This window comes from Miscanthus floridulus, chromosome 16 (assembly GCF_019320115.1).
Source record: "Miscanthus floridulus cultivar M001 chromosome 16, ASM1932011v1, whole genome shotgun sequence".
Lineage (NCBI taxonomy): Eukaryota > Viridiplantae > Streptophyta > Magnoliopsida > Poales > Poaceae > Miscanthus > Miscanthus floridulus.
Genome location: NC_089595.1, coordinates 117,180,144 through 117,201,169, shown reverse-complemented (window position 1 = coordinate 117,201,169; position 21,026 = coordinate 117,180,144). Strand labels below are relative to the sequence as shown.

Here is a 21,026-nt window from a genome sequence, read left to right as displayed (position 1 = left end):
TCATAGCAATCTTGATAGAGTTAGCCACTGAGCAGGGTTGGCCTTTCTGTTATAGGTGTTAACACCAATGACCTTGAAACCAACAAGCCACCAGATAGCTCAGAGCCTTTCGGTGAAGGGGCGAAGTCCTGATGCGTCGTCAGGAAGTGGTAATTGACGGGTAGCAAATCCCTCATGTTCGGCGACGTTCCATCTTTGCTTCATAGCGTGTGGACCTGCTATTTTTGATGTGGCCATGGACATCTATGTCGGTGTTGATGTGGCCACAAAGGTCATGGGAGAAGGGTTGATTGACCACCTGATTACGGTTGCCACCCCGACCTCCTTGGTGGTGTGGTGGGTGGTCATCATGGAGTGAATGAGCTTCATAGTTGCCTCTGGATCTCCTATAGAGGTAGGAACTTCTAGCCATAGGTCGGGGGCCATCGACACCGTGTTGCTAGCCTCCTCCATCACGGTGAGAGTGGTGGCTATGAGCTAACACGTGGAGTAAGATGGGGCGTCGTTTTGGAACTTGTTGACTTGGACTTGCGCAGCTATGATATGTGATCGGACCTTCTTGACCTCTGGAGTGTGAGGGAGTTTGTTGAGCTTATTGAAAGAGATGGCTAGATTAACGCTCGGGGTCTGGTAGACTGGCTGGTTGCCCACCATGTCAAACGTTTCTTCTAGATTACGTTGATGGCTGGGCGGGCCATGACCATCCTCGTTGGCTGCTTGGGCTACTTCTGCATCTCGACGACATTAGCAATCGGCTTTCTTCGCCAGATGAGCTTCGTGCTCTTCAGCGGTTTCATCGTCCTTAGTGACACTATCATGGTTGACGTGGAAAATTATGCCCCCAAACCCTAGAGGGAAAGTAGGTCAGCTCAACATAGTCTAGGTTGAGCCCTCAGGATAATTGTTGGGGGTCTCGTTTGGAATGTTGTGGAAAGACTCAGTCGGAAGATCGAAATCACCCAAAAGCTGGCAAATAGCCACAATGTTGACCACAGGCGCATGCTGACAGGAGTCAGTTGGGTCGATCATGTAGAGATCGGTGGCGTGGTTGCACTCAACGAGGTCAATGAATATTTGGTGGATGACGTTATGGTATGCAGATCCCGCACCCTGCAGCCCACAAGGATAAGGCCTCAACATGTTTTCCATCAGGGCCTCATAGTCGGCCAAGCATAGGTCAGTATCGGGAAGTGGTCGATGCCACGTCATGCACCCCTCTGGAGTAGCTATGATCACCAGATCAAAATCTGGTCACCTCAAACGGTGTGGCCGAGCAGGTCACTCAGTCACAGCGGCTAGGTGATCTTGGAGTGTAGGAAAATCATCACCCGCTCTAGATTGGTCTAGGACTGAATCCACGAGGAGCTGATATTCCGTTAGGCAGTCAGTGACTCGATCGATGGATGCGATCAGATCGTCACTGCTGATAGATCTCTTAACCTAGTGGTAGGGCACAGGGATCGAAGATGTCAATGCAGGTGTCAGCGTGATCAGTGCAAGGTGATCCTATGCCTCCTCCATGATCCTCATATTGCTGTCAGGTCCGATGACCCAAGTCATGGATCCAATCATGAAGATCTGGCCTAGCTTGGGAAGGGCCATGGAGGTCAAAAAGGTAACCATCTGGTTGGCCATGAATTCAGCACGCACACCCCCTACCTGGCATGCCACTATCGACAAAATCTGGTTGGTAGTCTGCCGAGGGGTATGCTTATGATAGTAGATGAATCGGTGGAGGTGCGCATGAGAAAACTGAATGGTGACACAGAACGCGAGAGACGACGTTTAGACAGGTTTAGGCTGTTGACTTGACGTAATACCCTACATCATGTGTCTTTGTGGATTGTATTACATATGTTTCAATGAAAATGAGGGGAGTCCCTAGCCGCCTTATATAGCCTAGGGTAGAGTTACAGATCAGTTGTTTCTATCCTAATCGGTTTAAAAGATAGGAAGTTACAGATATCACGGTAATCTATCATATCCGAGTAGATTTCCTAGATCACCGAGGATCTTTACGTAGTCTTGTGAGGCACGTTGACTTATGCCATACTTCACACAGCGTCGTCTTGCACGCTAGGCCCCGACTGGTGGCATGGCCCCTGCGTGGTCTCATGGGCTGGGCCTCCCCTAGTGGCTAGGCCCATGTGTAGCCCTATGGGTATCGGGGGTTATACCCCCATAGTGCCCATCTGGCCCCAGTTCAGAGTAGCAGCAGCGGAGGTGGTCACCGCCAGTGACGGTGTACACCGCCATGTGCAGGGCGGTGCACCGCTAGGGGACGTCTAGTGCCACCGCCGCTTTTCTCTCGAGGCTGGCGAGTTTGTACCTGAGCGCAGGGGGTCACCGCCATGGTGACGGCGGTGCACCACCTTAAATTTCTAGAGAGTCGGTGTTTTGCGTAGTTGGCCAGGGGATCACCACCACCCCTATGGCGATGCACCGCCCCTAGCTGTTTGGTGACCAACGTTTCTAGCCGTTGGAATTCGACCGTTGGGAGAGGCACCACCGTGTTCGGTGCCCTCGTAGAAACCAGTAGCTTTGCTCCAATGGCTCTATTTGGCTTGGAGGCTATAAATAGAGGTGGAGCTCGGGCTTGGGCTAGTTGCTGAGCACCCTTAAGCCTTGGTGGCTTGTGTAGGTGTACTTGGGAGCCCTCTAACTCACTTGTGCTTGATAGTGATCATCCGATCGAGTGAGTGAACGATTCTAGTGTGATTGCATCGTGAGGTTACATCGAGTGGCACTAGGTGATTGAGTTGTAAGCCGGTGGTGCTTTTTACTCTTGGAGGTTGCCACCTCATAGATGACTTGGTGGCTTGTGACCTCGTTGAAGCACGCGAGAAGATTGTGCAGTGCTCCGGAGAAGGATTTGTGAGGGAGGATTGTGCTCACCTTGCGGGGATCACGAAGAGCAACTCTAGTTGAGCGTGTCATTGAGCTGCCCTCACTTTCGGGGTAGGTTCTTGCGGTGCCCAATATGCAGGCTTGGCGGGTGATGCCAATTAGCCGCCGAACCATAAAGTGAACGGTCGACACAACGGGGACATGACTTGGTGGCAACCAAGTGAACCTCAGGAGAAAATCACTGTGTCAACATTGTCTTCATCATCTTCTCGGTGGTTTGCTTTCCATGAAACACAAGCTTGTATTACTTTCATTTACATTGTGCTTGTGTAGTTGCTCTTGTGACAAGTTTAGCTTTAGTAGCTTACTAGTTGCCTTCTTGCTTGTGTAGCATAGAAGTAGCTCCTTTGCGTGGCTAATTTGGTTTTAGTAACCTTGTTAGTCAAATTGTTTAGTTTATGTAGCTAAGTATTTGCGCTCTATAATTTGACCTGTGTAGCCTTGTTATTGAGCTTTGCTAGTGAGCTTAGAAGCTTTGTGCTTTTGCTTACTAGATTGTGTAGGAGCTCTCCCGGTTGCCAAAGTACTAGTGCATAGGTTTGTGTGACCTTGCTCTAGAATTGATTAGGTGAGCTCTAGCTAGCCTGGTACCTTTGTTGCCTAATTAGGATCTTTATAAGATGCTTATGAACTTAGATAGAGGGGTGTAGTCTTGGCTAGACCGATAGTTTTTAATTCTGCATTTGTTTCGATTAGCCGGCACGTTTAATTTTAAAAAGGACTATCCACCCCCTCTAGTCTGCCATCTCAACCCTACAATGGTCTAACTAAAACCAGTTATTTGAGTAGGAATTTTGGATCAGAAGAACAGGGAGGTTTTTGCATGTCCGTCTCCTCTCAGTCTATGTCGATCACAGAGAGAGATGATATGAGGTTTTGGAGCCACCTATCCACAGAGGAATCAAGGTACTTTGTTTTTTGTTTTCATTTCCCAGTAGATGTACTCATTATGAGCTTAAGATCGCATTCCATAAACTGTCAGGGTCATGATAAAATGAAATCATGGAATACTTTTATCATGACATGCTTTCATATGGTCTACTATATTTTGTTATATATTATATTGGAAGCTCTTTGTTAATTGCTTGACTTTTCTTATGTTCATCAATAAGACAATAATCTGATCGTATACTCCTCATTCCTTTTTGATGAGCATTTAATGTATTTCTTTTGTTAATTTGGTTGAAGATTTCTTTTCTCGGTACATATGTATTTCTTTCACATACCTACTCAGGAAAGAACTATGATATATTTCTGTGATGATTGCTGGTGTGTTTCCCAGTAGAATGCATGGGATATTCAGACACATTTAGATGTCATCAGTGCTGAACAATTTAACCAAATTGTCAGCAGCAATTGACAAATTAGCAAGCCAGTAAAGTACTTTGAGTATGATTGAGTTGTGTAGGACCATGATTTTTAGGCTGTGTGCTCTGTTAAGTGTTACTGAGCCTTTATACTGCTATGTTATCTTTTGTGCCATTGTACATATATAAAATCCTAAAGCTAATCAGCATGCTGCATGCATTCATAGTCACTTCAGTAACAACGGAAAGCCTATATGTGTACAGACGTACAATTAACTTCATTTCTGCTTTCCTGCTGGTTCATACAACCTATTCTTCCTGCTCCATTGGGTAGACCACACAAGCGGATGGGCTGCCGAGGCCATGGCTCTGAGAATATCCATGGTTGGGACAACTTTCAACTTCAGACGATCAGCACACTGCATCCGAGTCTTACCTAATTAACGCTGGAAGATGGGTCCTTTACCATGTCAGTGATTTCATCATATCGAGTTCAGATGAGGTGACGGAACTCAAGTTCTCTATGATGTAGATTGATTGTATGCATACAAAACGAGGACTGTGTGTTGACTTAGTCTGTATATACCCCAAAGATCACGGATAAGAGGACTGCATATTCTGCCAGAAAATTTTGTAGGAGTGCTTGAATTCCTTGGCTAGCCTATTTATTTTTTTCGGGTGATCCTTATCCAAAAGGGTAGCGTGCATATTCTTTTTCTGAGAGTTGTGCATGAACAATTTATTTATTTTTTGTAAGGTCTTATTCTGTATTTACTTTCTGTAGTGTTAGTCAAATAAGTAGGGAGGTCAGGAAGTAGATGTAGGTATATGATCGGAGCGCTTGACACGCGCGTGTAGAAACAGATGTTTCATTACATGTACAAAGATCTTGTGTTTATACATTGTTGGAGACATATGCTTCCAGAAAGTTTCACTTAATTTGGCCTCTGCAAGTATTTGTGTCTCGATGTCAGGGAGTCCTGGTTTTAATTTGAACACAAATCAAAAGTCACTGTAGCGTCAACCAAGGTTGCATATGGTTTGTGATTCAAACCTGAATTGGAGGCAGTTGGTGCATGGCTCCATTACTGTACTGATTTTTCGATCGTGGTCCTCTCTCTTCAATTGGATTAGTGATGATGTAAAAAAAGTTAAAACCCAACAATGTCTCTCCATCACATGTTTTCTTTTAAAAAAACACGGTGCTTAGTCAACAAAAATATGGCGAGGCATTGCCTATTTGTTAAATATCCGAGTCAACAAAAATGCGGAAAGATTTATACAGTAGAGTCGGTGAGCCTGCGACGCCGCGCTCTTCGTGAAGTGTTAATTTCATGAACTTTGCCTTTTGGATTAATGTCACTTTAACGTGGGTATTTAATTTTACAGTATTGTTATCACCTGTGTATTTTTAATATAAAAATTTAGTTATCCCGTAGCAACGCACGGCACGCAACCTAGTTCTTCTATATAAACTTAGTTTTCTTACCAGAGTAGGAGTGTTTTATTTCACAGTAAAGTAGTCCATGTTAATGCAAAAGAATAATTCTTAAAAAGAGGTCTTGGCATGATGATTGTTTGTTAGACTAAAATATTCAAGATTTAGGGCAGTACTATGCTACATGTGTCTATGAATAGCATTGGTAGACCTATATAGAATTTAAAAAAAGGATATGCCGCACAAAAATTTTATATGCTATTCGATAAAACTATATAATAATTTGGTAATAAATCTATATTTTTTTATATTTATATATATACAACTAAAATATATTGAACGTAAATTTTCATCATAATAAATCTTCCATGGCCGGCGCTCGGGGCATCTATGACATGCCCAGGGATGCTGTGCGCCAGCTCGCGCTAGGCCCACTGCACTGTACTGCCATGCCACACGCCGGAGGTGTAGAGGCCGAGAGATCCGGGGCCATCATCGCCGAAGGAGAACCTCGTGCCGCCCACGCCGGGAACGCCGCTCGCCCATGCCTGCGCCACGACGGAGGCCGAGCCAGGGACGCCTCGCCGGGGCATTAATTGTACCAATAAGATAACAGAGGAGAGGACGAGACATTAATTGTACCAATGGGGTGTTCGGCTGATTCGATTTCGGTTGATTTTAACTAATTCAATAATATTTTATGAGAGAATAAACTAAAATAAACTAAAATAAGTTGAGATTTGACAAACAGAACGGTATTATATTGTCAATGGACGGTTCGATGGTCGTCAAAATTGAAGAGAAGAATGAACGCGGGCCATGCCTGCAATATTTCCCGTCACATGTATCCTAGCAACAAATAACCTGTACGATGATATAGATATATTTACTTCGTCCCTAAATTACTGTTATTTTTTTGTTTTCGTACCTTAAGTTTGACTAGATTTGTAGAAAATATGTGTAATATTTATATCTTTAAATAAATTTATTATAAAAATAGATTCAATGATATATCTAATGATATTAATTATGTACTATAAATATTAATATTTTATATAAAATTAATTAAAGTTATTTATCGAGAAGTAAGAACGATAGTTATTTAGAGACGGAGGGAATAGCTTGCATCGCTTTGGCTCATGGTTGCTTGTACATAAATAAATTAATTAAGACATAAGACTACTTAAATAGATTTTGTCCGGCCACGACATCATTAGACGGTCGGGTCGATATGCATGGCCGGAGAACCCCTGCCATACAGCGGCGCGTGCATAATCCCGGCCGGCAGCTAGCCACCAGCAAACCCAATCATCCAGACTACACATGACAAGCAAGAAACTAAATAATAGCTACACAAGCCGTATATAGGACTATATATATATATATATATATATATAAAGTTTTGATTTGATGTTGCCGCTTTTAAAAAAAACTTTTTGATGATGCAAAGGTAGATAGGTTGACAGTGGCGAACCCACCAATATGACAAGGCAGGACAGTTGCCCTACCTACGCTGGCGTCAAACCTCCTTGGTCAGCCTGTTCGCTGGTTGGTTTCAGCCAGCCCAAATCAGCTAGTCAACAGTGTTTTTCTCTCACAACAAACCAGCACCAGTCAGCCCAAACCAGCTCAAAAACCATCCAGCGAATAAGCCGAGGTATCTCTGTTTTCCGACAAGTTCAGAACGCCGTAGATGAGTTTTGCCACCTCCTATTCCAGTTCCATGCGAGTCTATACTGAAAAGTGTCGAGGAAGACAATCCCTAATGGTCAGTGAAAGGGTATGTTTAGAAGTAGACCATAGAAATTAGCGAAGCCCATTAGCCCAGTCGATAATCCTAAGTCATCCTCTCATATTCTGTGTTTCTTGTCTGTTTGGCATCGATCGTCCCGCACCTCTTCTTTCAGTGGCTCCATCCCTTCACGACGCAAAGGTAGGGCACATATAGGAAAACCCAATCACTGCACCACATCACCGCCTCGTGCGATCTGGCAGCTAATCCCATCATGTCGATGTCTTTGGGGGAGAAGGCACAAATCAGAGAGATATGGTGTAAGAATCTTTGGATGACTAGAGAGGGTGAATAGTATAATTAAAATTTCTTTCAAGAATAAACACTAGGCAAACACTACTAAAAAAGATTAATGGAGGCAGGCCAAATTGATTAACAGAGGCAGGCAATGCAACTGCCTCCGATCAAAGGTCAAGGTAAATCACAAACTATGGAGGCGGTTGATATGCCCGCCTCGATTAATCAATAAAAAAACAAAAAAAAACATGTGGATAAGCCTAGCAAGCCACCGGAGGCCCACCGAGCCCATCCACATGCCGCCGCTTTGCTCGCCGGATCCGGCAGCTGCTCGCCAGATCCAGCCGCCTACTCGTCGGATCCGGCAGCTGCTTGTCATATCCTGTCTCCAACGTCGTTGCGCCGCCGGAGGGAGAGAAGAGAGAGGGCGCACGGGTTGGCTGGGGCCAGCGCCGCCATGCTCCTGTTGCCGCCGTGCCGTGCGCCGTCGGAGGAGAGAGGGCGCGAGGGTCGGCTGGGGCTAGCGCCGCCATGTTCTTGGGCCACCGCGCAGTGCGCCGCCGGAGGGAGAGAGGAGAGAGGGCGCGGGCCTCACGTAGTGGAGAGGGAGATGGGCGTCGCCGCATGACCGAGAAGGAGAGAGGGAGAAGGCCGCGCCGTGTCTGCTAGGAGATGGAGAGGGAGGGGTCGGGCGCTGAGTGTGGAGAGGGAGGGGTTGGGCGACGAGTGTGAAGAGGGAGGAGCTGAGTGGTGGGTGCGGCTGAGTGGTGGGAAGAATGAGCTAGGGTTTCTAACTTCTCATCTTATATATTGTGAAGTCATTACCGGGCCGAGATGGGCCATGCTAAGCGGAGTGGGCTCGGCCACGATTTACCGAGGCAGGCCTTTTTAAGAGGACCGCCTCTGAAAATAGCCTGATTTTTTGAGGGTGACCGCCTCCGTAAATCGATTTTATGAGACGGGCAAATTTAACCGCCTCCATAAATGAAAGCGATCGTCTCCGTTAATCGGCAAACATTTTATGAGGCAGGCAAATTATGTGACCGCCTCAGTTAATAAAAAGGCACTGCCTCCTAAAATCATTTCTATAGTAGTGAAAGGCTTTAGATTACAAGAAGGCCCTAATAATTCTACACCTAGCTAGTTTTGCAAGCCTAGGGAGAGAACAACCTACAAAATTATAGTGATCAAGATATAAACTGAATAAACTATCTCAGTTTGCACCCTAGGATGACAAGTCCTACTATCTCTACTCTATAAATTGAACAGCACAAGTAATGCAAGAGTAGAGTGATCAGTTGATACCACAAAGGATGACACAAGATATATCCCCGTGGTTCAGTGACTTCTCGGTCACCTACGTCCACATTGAGCCAATCTGAAGGATCGCCGCCCCTCTATCAACTCAACACCCTCACAAGGCTGGCCCCAATGTGAGCACTTGATCTTGAGTTGGCTCGATCACAAGGTGCTCGATCTTCAAGGCCCTATTCCGCAAGAGTGGTTCTTCACCTCCTCCGGCTTAGATGAACCCAATAATAGGCACTCAAAATCACCTCTGGAGCACCTCACAATCGTCAACTGAGTGCTTAGATGGAGTATGGCCACTCCAAGTCATCTAGGTGGTGGCAACCACCAAGAGTAACAAGCAAACCCGCAACAAACTTGATCTCTAGTGCCACTCAAAGCAATCTCTCCAATCAAATGCACTAAGATCACTCCAATCCCTCCAAAGATGCAATCACTAGCAAGCAAATGAGAGTGGATGCTTAACTTGAGCTCTAGTGTGTGCGGATATCAACTAGGGTTCCAAGAAATGTGCCAAGCTCGGCCACACCATCTATTTATAGCCCCCACATAAAACTAGTTATTGCACACTTAATACACAAAAAGGCCTCACTAGAGTTCCCACGCAGCCGGACCTTTCCAACTACAACTTCAACGGTCAATTTAAACCATCGTTAAGCTCCGGTGCGCTCTCTAGTGCATCGCTAGAGAGCTTTGGTGCTCGTTAGCTTGCGATAAGCACAAAAACTATACTCTGGACTGACTCTCCGGTGCGCAACTCTAGTGCAGCATCGAAGAGCTTTGGTGCCTGATTTGAAGTTGTTGCCGTTTGAGTTGAGAAATGTTCCTACTCTCTAGTACCCAACACTCCGGTGCACTAAAAGGTACGGTGTACATGCCACTAGAAATAGCTTGAATAGAGCACTATAGTCAAGCTCTGGTGCCACCTCTTCATTGCACATCGGAGGGCTCGATGAGTACAAAATCACTTCATCGAGCTTCTTTTCTTAAACCTTATCAAATAGATAACTCTAATAGGTCTATCATAGGATGACCAACACCTTTAGAACTTCTCTGGTATTGAGTAGCCCCTTGGTTATAGCTGTCTCGAGATCAAGCGCTCAAGGTACCGAGACAACCTTTAGGGGTTGGGAGCTTCATAGAGAAACGGTGATCCTTATAATTTTGAAAAAAAACATGGTATTGTTAACCTGTGGTCTTTTTGGAGGTTTATAAACTCCACTGCAAACCTCTTCATATATGTCGTGGTTTTGCACGTGTCTCATTTCTAAAACTATGGTTTCTTTGGTACCATGGTTTCTTATATCCAAACATGCCCTCCTTTCATCTGTCACTATAAAACTGTTCGGTATATATTGTGCATGCACCCACAGGTAAGGTGTAGGGTTGAGAAGGTAGACTAGAAGGGGTGAATAGTCCTTTTCTAAAACTTAATTGCACCAGCTAACCAAAACAAATATGGAATTAAACTAATTGGTCTAGTTTAAGAATCTGTTAGGCACCTAGAGCCTAACAGACACAGAAGCGTTATGAAAGGTCCTTGTTTGGTTTTGGTAATTGAGTGACAACCTAGGTGGACTAATGTGTTTAAATGTGAGATACATAGGTGATTAGTCCATAGGTACACTTGTGTGAGCAACTCATACCATAACGATGAAGATGGCATGGATTTGTTGTAAGGCTCACATATGTGATGGAGTTCATTGCATATGAGACATGACATTAAATCATGTGACTAAGGTGGAGAAGATCAAGATAAGACTTGGCTTGATGGACCGGTTGCAAGCGTGAAGGGCAAGTTGGAGGCTTTAGAGCGATGGACCGCGTGGTGGTAAAGCTTGAGCAAGACTTGGCGCCGACGGACAAAGGCAATGATAAAAAGCAAGTGAAGTCAAGATTGATGAACCAATAAGATCATGTGATGATATGAAGTGGAACATATTATTTGTGATATGGTTGCATGTGTTGTATCAACACCAGAGGAGATGTAATGGAATGCACAAGACAAAGGTATATTTATAGGGCATTTTATTTCATCGATCATAGGTGCGTAGAGAAGTGCATGACCGGGTTTAGGATAGACTATGGCCATATGAAAGGATCTAAACAATGCCTAGAGGGGGGTGAATGGGCGTATCTAAAAAATTCTACACAAAACTCAAAGTCACTTGTCAGCAACTATCAGAAGTCCCGACAGTTTGGGTCAAAACTCCCGACGTCGTCAGAAGTTCTAGCGCAAAGTGTCAGAAGTCCCGACGCCTATAAAAAATGTAATACAAGTGCTAAAATGAATTTTGTGACTTCGATAACTTACACCCCCACTTCCTAGTGGTAAGGTAACACATTGGGGTTGCTCCTTTGACGCCGAAAGGTCACCACTCCATAGATCAAGTCCAAACCCTAAGAAAATTTTTGGGGAGGACGAGACACGCAAGAATAAAAGTGATAGCACAAGTCTCAACAATAACAAGCACACGGGACACAAGGATTTATCTCAATGTTTAGCAACCCCACAAAGGAGCTCCTACGTCCTCGTTGTTGCGGTGACCACAAAGGTTAGAGTCTCTTTCACCTCCTTGCCTCTCTCAAAGCAACCACAAAGGTCACTCGAGGTTTCCACTAAGAAATCAAGGGTAATACAAACTTTATAAGGCTCTTCCACAAGATGGAAGCTCTTGGGCGACGCCTAGCCAACTAGGGGCAAAGCCCCAAGAATAATAGACACAAATCTAACTAGCTTAATGAAGAAATCAAGTGCTTAAACTTGCCAAAGTGATTTTCTCACTCAATCCACTCTCTTATCACTCAAATTCTTGGGGAAATCGAGGTTAGGAGCAAAGAGGAAAGGAGAGGGGAGCCTTGAATGCTTGAGAACTATTTTAGTTGTGAGTAGATTGCAAGAATGAGTTAGTAACGGTTAGAAGTGGGGAGAGAGCTATTTATACTCAAGGTAGAAATCCAACCGGTCAGATCTACGTCAGAAGTTTCGACGTAGATCTTGGAACTTTCGACCTATAAAGAAAACACTGTTCACACAAGTTCAAAGTTCGCACGAGCTAGTCAACGTCGGAAATCTCGGCGTACGCCGGGACTCTCGGTGTACGCCAAGACTCCTGACGTACATCGAGACTTCCGACACGCACGGTCTGCAGGGCAACCAGGTGGTTAGGTGTCGAGGCTCCTGACCTGAGTTGGGACTTTCGATGGTTGGGACTCTCGACGTACGTCCGGACTTTCGATGGGCATAGTCTGCCAGCCAGCTAAGTCTAGGTGTCGGGACTCCTGAATTAGGTCAGGACTTTTGACTGTCGAGAGTTCTGACTCACATCGGGACTTCCGATGGCCGCAGCCACCTCACAGGTTAAGTGACTAGGCGTCAGGACTTTTGGCGTAAGTTGTGACTTCTGACGGTCGAGAGTTTTGGCTTACGTCGAAACTTCCGACACCAAAAGTCACCAAAAACTATTATACGTGCTCGTGAAGTGCTAGAGTGTCTCTCTTTGATTTTAATTTTATACTTGAGCACTCTATCTTCCTCAGACCAATTAAGTTTGCATCCCTCTTTATAGTATGACATACCTAAACTCAAAAGCATAAAATATAAACTTGAAGATCCGCTTTGAGTTCGACGCCTTTTTCAACTTCAATAATTGAGGGACACCATTTTATCTTTATCAACTCTTTAAATCTTTTATAGGACTAATTGCTGCGACATATCTCATTAAGATCACATTAGTCCCTAATTTAGATGTCATCAATACACCAAAAAACACATATGGGGCAAATGCACTTTCACCGTACTATCAAGAGGGGTAAACTTGTTTGCATATCAGTCATCTAGTGCCACTCGAGTGATCTAACTTTGTATCGTTGCTAGGATCGAGTGGTGTGGTGAATTGAGTGACTAATCCTTTGAAAAATATTTGTGAAAATGCTAACACACTTGCACTTGGTGGTCTGCACTTGGTCATGTTGGCACATTTGCAAAGGAGAAGAAGTTGAAAGATCACTTGGAGTTAGCATCCTTTGGAAAAAGGTTTTTCGGTGTGCTCTGAACTATATGATGGTTCTTGGATTGGAATTCTATGTTGATCCATTGTGCTTTGTGTCAAATATTCATATGGGATGTGTATCCCTCTGCATAAGCTTTCCAAAATATCCAAGATCATCGAAATCGGACTTTGGAGCTAAGAGTTATAGTCATTCTAGTGATGAACACTTTGCGATAGGACGCTGGTGGAGTCCGGTCAGTAGTGACCGGATGCGTTCGATCAGCAAAAGAGCTCTCTAAAATCTCTCTTGAAGTGATCGAACTCTGGGAGAGTCGAGTCTGGTACAGAAGAAAGGCGAGTACGGTCATGTGACCGGAAGCGAAGTTCACTTGCGCGCGTTGGAGCCATTGGCGCCCAATGGTAACATTCAAACGGTCAAAATACATGGCGCTCGGAAGGTGACTAGACTCTATGACCAGACACATCCTATGCGATCGGACTCTACGACCAGACGCGTCCGGTCACTGCAGTAGTGAGTCAGGTCAGTGCGTAAACAGCCTAGTGAAAGGGGTAACGGCTATTTTAGCCTTTGGGGCTATAAAAGGAGTGTATGGCCGACCTTGGATGGTGCTTAGCACCCTTGGGCTTGGTATCCATGCTTGGGGAGTGCTAGAAGAGACTCTAACTCATTTGTGCTTACAAGAGTGTGAATCGATTATGAGTGAATGATTCTAGTGCGATTGCACTGTGAGATTGCATCGAGTGGCACTAGGTGTTCGAGTTGCAAGCCGGTGATGCTTGTTACTCTTGGAGCTTGCCGCCTCCTAGATAGCTTGGTGGTGAGTTCTCCGTCGTGAAGCATGCAAGAAGATTGTGCGGTGCTCCGGAGAAGGATTTGTAAGGGGTACCGTGCTCAACCCGCGAGAGCCACGAAGAGCAACACTACTAGAGCATGTCATTGAGCTACCCTCAATTATGGGTAGGTTCTTACGGCGCCCAACGTGTGGGCTAGGCTTATGAACGCCTATTAGTTGATGAACCACTAAGTGTACGGTCGACACAACGGGGACTAGCTTGGTGGCAACCAAGTGAACCTTGGGATAAAAATCATCGTGTCATCCTTGTTATTTCTGTTGGTTTGCATCCCCATTACACAAGCTTGTATTTACCTTTCATATATTGTGCTTATGTAGTTACTCTTATAATTAGTTATCTTGTGTAGTTTGCTAATTATCTTCTTACTAGTGTAGCATAGAAGTAGCTCCCTTGCGTGACTAATTGGCTTGAGTAGCCTTGTTAGTAATTTTGTTTAGTTTATGTAGCTAGGTAATTTGAGCTCTCTAATTTGGCTTGTGTAGTCTTGTTAGTGAACATTGCTAGTGAGCTTATGAGCTTTGTGCTTTTGCTTACTAGTTTGTGTAGGAGCTCCCTCATTGCTTAAAGTACTAGTTGCGTAGGTTTAGGTGAGCTCTAGTTATCCTGGCACCTTAGTTAATTTTATTAGTATCTTTGTAAGGTGTTAGAGAACTTAGATAGAGGGGTGTAGTCTTGGCTAGACCGATAGTTTTAATTCCGCATTTATATCGGTTAGCCAGTGCGGTTAATTTTAGAAATGACTATTCATCCTATTGTAGTCCGCCATCTTGACCCTGCACGCTGCACTGTCTGCCCATTCTACACAGCTGCGAAGCACTATCGACCACTCCCTCGGCAAGATCACGCGACGGGTGCGACACATCAGGACAAGAGACTACCCAAACTTCAAGGGCAGAGGGCTCCGAGCCCGCTCATCAGCCCCTCTGGGCAGGGGAGGCACCTTGCGCATCAAGGAAGCCTCGAGAAGGCTCACCTGAGGGAGACCGCACAATGGTAAGCATCTCCTGACGGTTAAGTGCCAGACTGTGGTAGTGGCGTCATGGTGTACAACATTGTCGACCGCCTCCTAGACGACAAAGAAGTACCAGACGATGCCAAGGCGAAGGGACGGCGAGCACTCGGTAGAGAAGCCTTAGGTTAGAACCGAAACCAACTTGTAAACATTGCCATCCTCAGGATATAAGGGGAGGCATGCGCTTCTTCGAGGGGGATTGGGTCCTTGTTCGCTCAACGGAACTCGATAGATAAGAACCCTAGGAAAGGACCGCACAACCCCTTGCCAAAATCTCACTCGATTCCTCTGCTGTGAACTCCCGATTGGGCATTCCTAACATGAAGAACACCGTACTGCTGAACGTAGAGATCAGAAGCCTTAACCAGGATAAACCGATTCGTGTCCCTTGTGTGTTTTGAGTGTTCGATCCACCAGAGACCCACACATCGACTTCTGAGAACAATCCCGATGTTTGCCGCGGTTCCGAACCCACGTCAGGTTGGTATATGGTGCGTATGCACCCACATCAGGAAAGAGAATCGCCATACGTCAGTTTTGGAAAGCTTTGAGGTGTCTAGATGTAACAACCATAGTGTAGTATTGAAAACCATGGTATTATTAAACTATGGTCTCGGGCTTTTGAAGGTTTAAAAACTCCACCGAGACATTTTTAAGAAACTGTGGTTTTCGCACATGGTTTCTTAAATAGCGGTTTTTTGATACCATGGTTTTATACAACAGTTACCGTAACATCTAAGGCCCCATTCGCTTGAAGGAATTCTGGAGGAATTTATGAGAGAAAAATATTGTTCTAGATAAAAAAATAAGTAGATCAAGCCGGATTTAAGGACACGGTAACGGGGCCTAAATATGACATGTCGTTTGTAAGCTGTCTTAGTATACAGGGTAATGCGCCGACAAGAAAAGAAATCTACAAAAAAATTATTATTTGAAAGCTTTGAGATATTTGGATGCGCAACAAAAATCGTACTGTTTGAAAAAAATATGATTTTGGTCATGTTTGTTTGTCTTATGAGTCGTACTTTTTCAACGAAGGAACAATATTTTCCTGTCTCATCAAATCAGCGAACAGTACTTTTTGGCTTATCTTTTCAGCAAAGCGAACTGCGTCTTTGTCAGACTGTGCTGTTGACCTTTCGTAGTGTTAAAAAACTCTGGCATATTTTTTTTTATAAACTGTGGCTTTTGTTTGAGTTTGGTTTTTGAAATCGTGTTTTCTTTATAGCATCCTTTCGTACCACCATGACATCTGCACAAACAGTTTATTTGATACCGCGACCGGCACGATGCCCGCAAACTCCTCTTGACTTCTTCCTGTCTACCTGCCACACAACTTGTCTGAGATCCACTGCACCCTCGTACATACTAAGCAAAAATATAAGTAGAAAGGAAATAGTAGTAGAATAGTAACTAATTAAGGTGATTTAAGCTCTTGCTTATATTATTATTACGTGCAAAATAAGAAGCGTGGATGGTTTAAAGACTTTTGTGTATTGTCGTCAGCCATTAGCTCTATTTTCCACGATCGATAATGAGCTACTTTTCCGAGAGGAAGAATATTCCACATGTAATGTAATGTACGTATAAGCAGTAGTAGTGCAGGAGTATGCATGCATGCCGTGTTGGTTCCACGTATTTACAGCTTTATTATTAGCTGATGACATCAAGGCATCGAATATAAAGGTTGACCAGGGTCAGGGTTGCAGCCCATTGCATTGCTTCCATTTTTTTCTTCTTCTTCGTGCCTGTTTGTTCGATGGACAATTTGCCGTTTAGTTTGACCTAGCTTAACTACTTTTGTTGGTTGCACAAATGCCTCTCTTTTTTTTTCTTATTTTAATTGGTCAATGACAAGCTAAGCACGAATTAACGATGCTCTAAAAAGGAGCAGCGAAGCTATAGGTTTTTTCTGCTATATTTGAAAAGTCACATGTTTTTTTCCCACACAAAGCATTCGTCGAGGTGCCATTTTATAATAATAAAGCATGTGTCATATGTGCGAGAGTTTTTTTCTTCTTCCATTCCATAATAATGGTTACTCTAAAATAAAATATAATCCGTCCATCCCGGACGGGAGAAGAAAACCTAGACAGTGAACAGGAAACCTAGGAGGGGGACGTGGTGGATGGATATGAACAGAGCAGGCGCCTCCATGCCACGGTGGCACGCACGTCCACGTGGTTTCATTTGGCCTATATTTGTAGATATATAGCGTGTGAGCATAAACAATGCAATTCCAAGTTTAATCGAAATGAAGATAAGTTAAATTTTTCTGAATTTAGAAGAAGAAAAATATTATAAAAACATTCTGTGATAAATCTAATGATATTTGTAAAGCATGAAAACCATTAATATTTCTTTCTATAAAAACAGGAGCACAATTTTAAAATTGTCCTACAAGTGCGCGTGCGCGCGCCGAAATGGATTTTAGAGAGAGAATCAGAGAAAGCGGATTTGCGGGGGCAAATAAAGTAGTAGGAGTATTTAAGGTTGGAAATGGAAACCGGAGGCAGTATAGGATTTGCCCACAGGAAGAGGAGGGAGAGCGGTCTCCGGTCTCGCCTCCTTCCTTCCTCCCGTCGCCGCCCCTGGTTTTCTACTGCACAACCCCCGCCCCCGATGTCTGGAAATATCAATCCACCCTCCTCTCCGCCTCCCGATTCAGGATTTATATACCCACCCCAACCCCGCCGATCCCCTGCCTGCTCTCGCCAAGATCCCGCCTCCTGACCTGACCGACCGCGCCGGGGCCTTGCCTGCTCTCGCCGTGACCGTGACATGCCGGTACAGGTCGGAGGGAGCAAGGTGGCGGACCCCAGGGCGGCCAGGGTGCTGGACCTCTCGCCCACCGCCGTCGTCGGCGACAAGGCCCACGCCTCCTCCAAGAAGAACCGCCGCCGCCACAAGAAGGCCTGCTCCCCCGCCGACGCCGCCGCATCTTCCATCTCGCCCATGCAGAGGCTCTTCGACACCAGCAGGGAGGTCTTCGCCAACTCCTACCCGGGCTTCGTCCCGCCGCCGGACGCCGTCGCGCGCCTCTCGGGCCTCCTCAGTACGTATCCTGTACTGCTGTACATCCCGTCCCGCCTTTGCCTTGCCTTTCCTTCGGTACAGACAGCAAAGCTGCCGTCTTTGTGCGTGCCGTGCGATTTGATGTTCTTTTCTTTTTTCTTTTTTTGATATATCGCATAATCGTGCGATTTGATGTTGATTGCCTGTAACACCCGTACTTGCCTGCCTCCTCACCAGCACGTACTTACGCGCGTCCTCCTGTACAGCAGCATGTTGCCCGTGCTTAGGATGTAGAGACAGCGATAACAGCGTATTATCGATGGGCCGGCGCATCACAAGGATGGATGATCCACCACCCTTTGCTTTTTAATATGCCCTGTTCGGCTTAAGACTTCTTTTTTTAACCAGTATTTTTTTTTCTCCCAACTATTCAGCCGCAACAGTGTTTTCAGCCCGTTTGAGCAAGTTTGGGACCAGCTAACGGCCGCGATCGTCGTCCTCGCTCCTTTCATTATCTCGTCTCGTCTCGTGATGAGGTTGAGAGGCGTCCGTTTTTGGTATGCATGCTTCAAAGCGCAAAGGCCTTGGGCCTCGATACTTGATATGGTTTCGCTGCTTTTGCTATGCATGTCGCGGCAAGTCCCCCATCCCATGGCATTGCAGGAAGAGAGTGATATTTTAACTAACTACTGCTACCACTCTGCCTGACAAAGTGTGCTACGATGGTTTGATGATGGTGGGAGCCTAAAAGCTTGCATTTTTTAAGTACACCTGTTTAATTAGAAATACTGTTCTTCTTCTTGTTGTCGTCGTGGGGGCTAGCAGCTAGCTCCAACCACGGACCACTCCCACCTGTATCCTGATTTGCTGAAGCTGCCATTCCTCAGTGATGGTCACTTGGTCAGGTAGACATGGGCCAACATGAGACAACTCCTACAATGCTGCTCTTTACATGGCTTAACTTGCAATCCTCGGTCCCTTTTTTTAACATAGCATTGTTCGGACTACTGTGTTTGTGTCTGTTCTGTTGAACATAAAATATACTACCGTTTTGCACTTACACTCTTGATTCTTGATTGATTGCGCACGACATGGAAGCATAAGCATAACAGATAACTACTAATGCTATGTAGCTGACTATTGCATTCACTGCTTTTCTTCTAAACCTAACTAATGGAAGCACTGTACTTTGTTGTTTGATACCTTGATAATCATGGGATGCATTTGTCTGATCGTTATGCTTTTGGATGCAGATGAGCTGAAACCACGTGATGTTCGGGTTGCCCCAAGTATGTCCGTCTTCAAGCATGCCGATCCTAAAAGCCCCCCTCCAGTTACTTATTTGCATTTCTATGATTCCTCCGAGTTCTCGGTAATTTGAACTCTCCATCTCTGTGTATCGCCTTTTGAGGAACTTGCTAGCAAATGCCTCTTGCTCAACCATTGAACTGTTCTTTGCAGTTTGGTATCTTCTGTTTACCGAAATCAGCAGTTATTCCCCTTCACAACCATCCTGGGATGACAGTGTTTAGCAAGATACTATTTGGTTCCATGCACCTCAAGTCATATGATTGGGCTAAAAGTCTGCCGGATAGTAACGATAATGCACTTCAGAACTCTGATGGTTAGTGCTGATACCTTTCCCCCTTTTTTGAGCTATCCAATTACAAGGAAATACTTATGACTTTTCTAGTCAATCACTGTAGTGAAATGAAGATGTTGATAAACCTCTTATGGTTTGTTTCTTGTCCCAACCACAGGAGCTCGTCTGGCCAGGGTAAACACAGATGCTGTTTTTGACGCTTCATCTGAGACTGTAGTTCTGTACCCTGAAAATGGAGGGAATTTGCACTGTTTTACGGCATTGACCCCTTGTGCCGTGCTGGATGTGATGGGCCCCCCCTACAACCGTGATGAGGGAAGGGATTGCGCGTATTACAGTGAATCACTGTACTCAGGTTCAGGTGGTGAGTTTCTTTTGCTACCAATCTCCTGCAGATGTAGAATCTAGAATGCCATTCAAATCAAAGAGTGTTGTTACTGCTCCTTAACATAATGTGGTAGGCTGGTAGCTGAGGAATATGTTGTGTGATTTCAGGTGGTGATGAACAATTTTCTTGGCTGAAAGAGGTTCATAGCACATTTGAGATGCAAGGCAAAAAGATGGAGCAGAACTTCGTTGTCTAAGGCATGATGACTGGCATGGCATTGTGGCGACATCAGAAGACAAATGCTGGTAGTTTGATGTAGATATCTTTAGCTGCGAAGACAAACAGCAGGGGGTACAAGTGGAAGACTGTGCTGGGCCGGGTGTTCAGACTAGGAAACTTGACATTTGTTTGGCTTATTTCATATGGGTTGAAACAGCTTCTTGTGATCTGGGATTGACTCTGCTTTTCTTATGTTACTGGAGTATCTGATAGCACAATTCGAATCTGGGCTTTTTTGGGTCATGGTCACTTTTTATGTTTCCCTGTAGACAGAAATGTAGGCAGGTGCTACTTTTTGAAGTGATCATGGACCAAATCCTTTGGGTCGTTTGGTTGGTTGGTTTTGTTGAGCAGGGCAGGGAGGGTAGTCGTGAACTTTTTGCCTGCTTTCATTCATGTTTCAGTTTCAGTTTCAGGGGCATATCTTTTGTTTCCTTGTTGAACAAAGAACTTCTCTTGTAGCAGTTTGCATTCTCAGTGTCTTGGTGCACTAAATGGATGTGGATATGATCCAGGCTTCCAATTCAGGAGCTGTGAGGTACTGAGGTGATTGGGACGTTTGTACTCCCACTACTCAGGTGAGGTCCGACCGGAACCGGATGAAATGAAAGATATGTAGGGGGTGTTCGTTGTAGATTACTGTGGCTGCTCTGCTGGCTGTACCGAACACCGCTCTACAAAAAAATCCGTCTCACATAACGTAGTTCACGCTTTTGGTCTCTCCGTCCCAAAAATAAAACGACGGAGTTCTTGCTTTTCGTCTCGCCGTCTCAAAAAGAATGCAGTCTCATGTCCTCCGTCTCCGTCCTAATAATAAAAAGAATATAGTTTTGTGTCTCTCCGTCCAAAAAAAATGTAGTCTTCACCATCCTCAAAAGAAAGTAATTTCTTCTCTTAGTCTCAAACAGAATAGAGCTTTTGCTTTGTAGAGG

At 44.9% G+C, this 21,026-nt stretch overlaps 1 protein-coding gene and 1 pseudogene across 1 annotated transcript; both read left to right on the top strand.

Annotated features, from left to right (window-relative positions):
• Positions 1 to 696: 696 nt before the first annotated feature.
• Positions 697 to 4,851, top strand: LOC136511360 (F-box protein PP2-A13-like; annotated as a pseudogene).
• A 12,560-nt stretch (positions 4,852 to 17,411) lies between these two features.
• LOC136513237 (plant cysteine oxidase 1-like) lies at positions 17,412 to 20,312 on the top strand. Its single transcript, XM_066507234.1, has 5 exons — positions 17,412 to 17,924; positions 19,138 to 19,256; positions 19,346 to 19,508; positions 19,645 to 19,851; positions 19,983 to 20,312. Exons 1-5 carry the CDS (start codon positions 17,651 to 17,653, stop codon positions 20,069 to 20,071), a joined length of 852 nt encoding a protein of 283 aa, XP_066363331.1. The 5' UTR covers positions 17,412 to 17,650; the 3' UTR covers positions 20,072 to 20,312.
• The last annotated feature ends 714 nt before the right edge of the window (positions 20,313 to 21,026 follow it).

Excerpts from the sequence above, each read along its gene's own strand:
- LOC136513237 (XM_066507234.1), top strand. The coding sequence starts at position 17,651 with ATGCCGGTACAGGTCGGAGGGAGCAAGGTGGCGGACCCCAGGGCGGCC. Across the intron at positions 19,257-19,345 it reads ATGATTCCTCCGAGTTCTCG|TTTGGTATCTTCTGTTTACC; the intron begins GTAATTTGAACT and ends TGTTCTTTGCAG. Across the intron at positions 19,852-19,982 it reads ACTGTACTCAGGTTCAGGTG|GTGGTGATGAACAATTTTCT; the intron begins GTGAGTTTCTTT and ends GTGTGATTTCAG.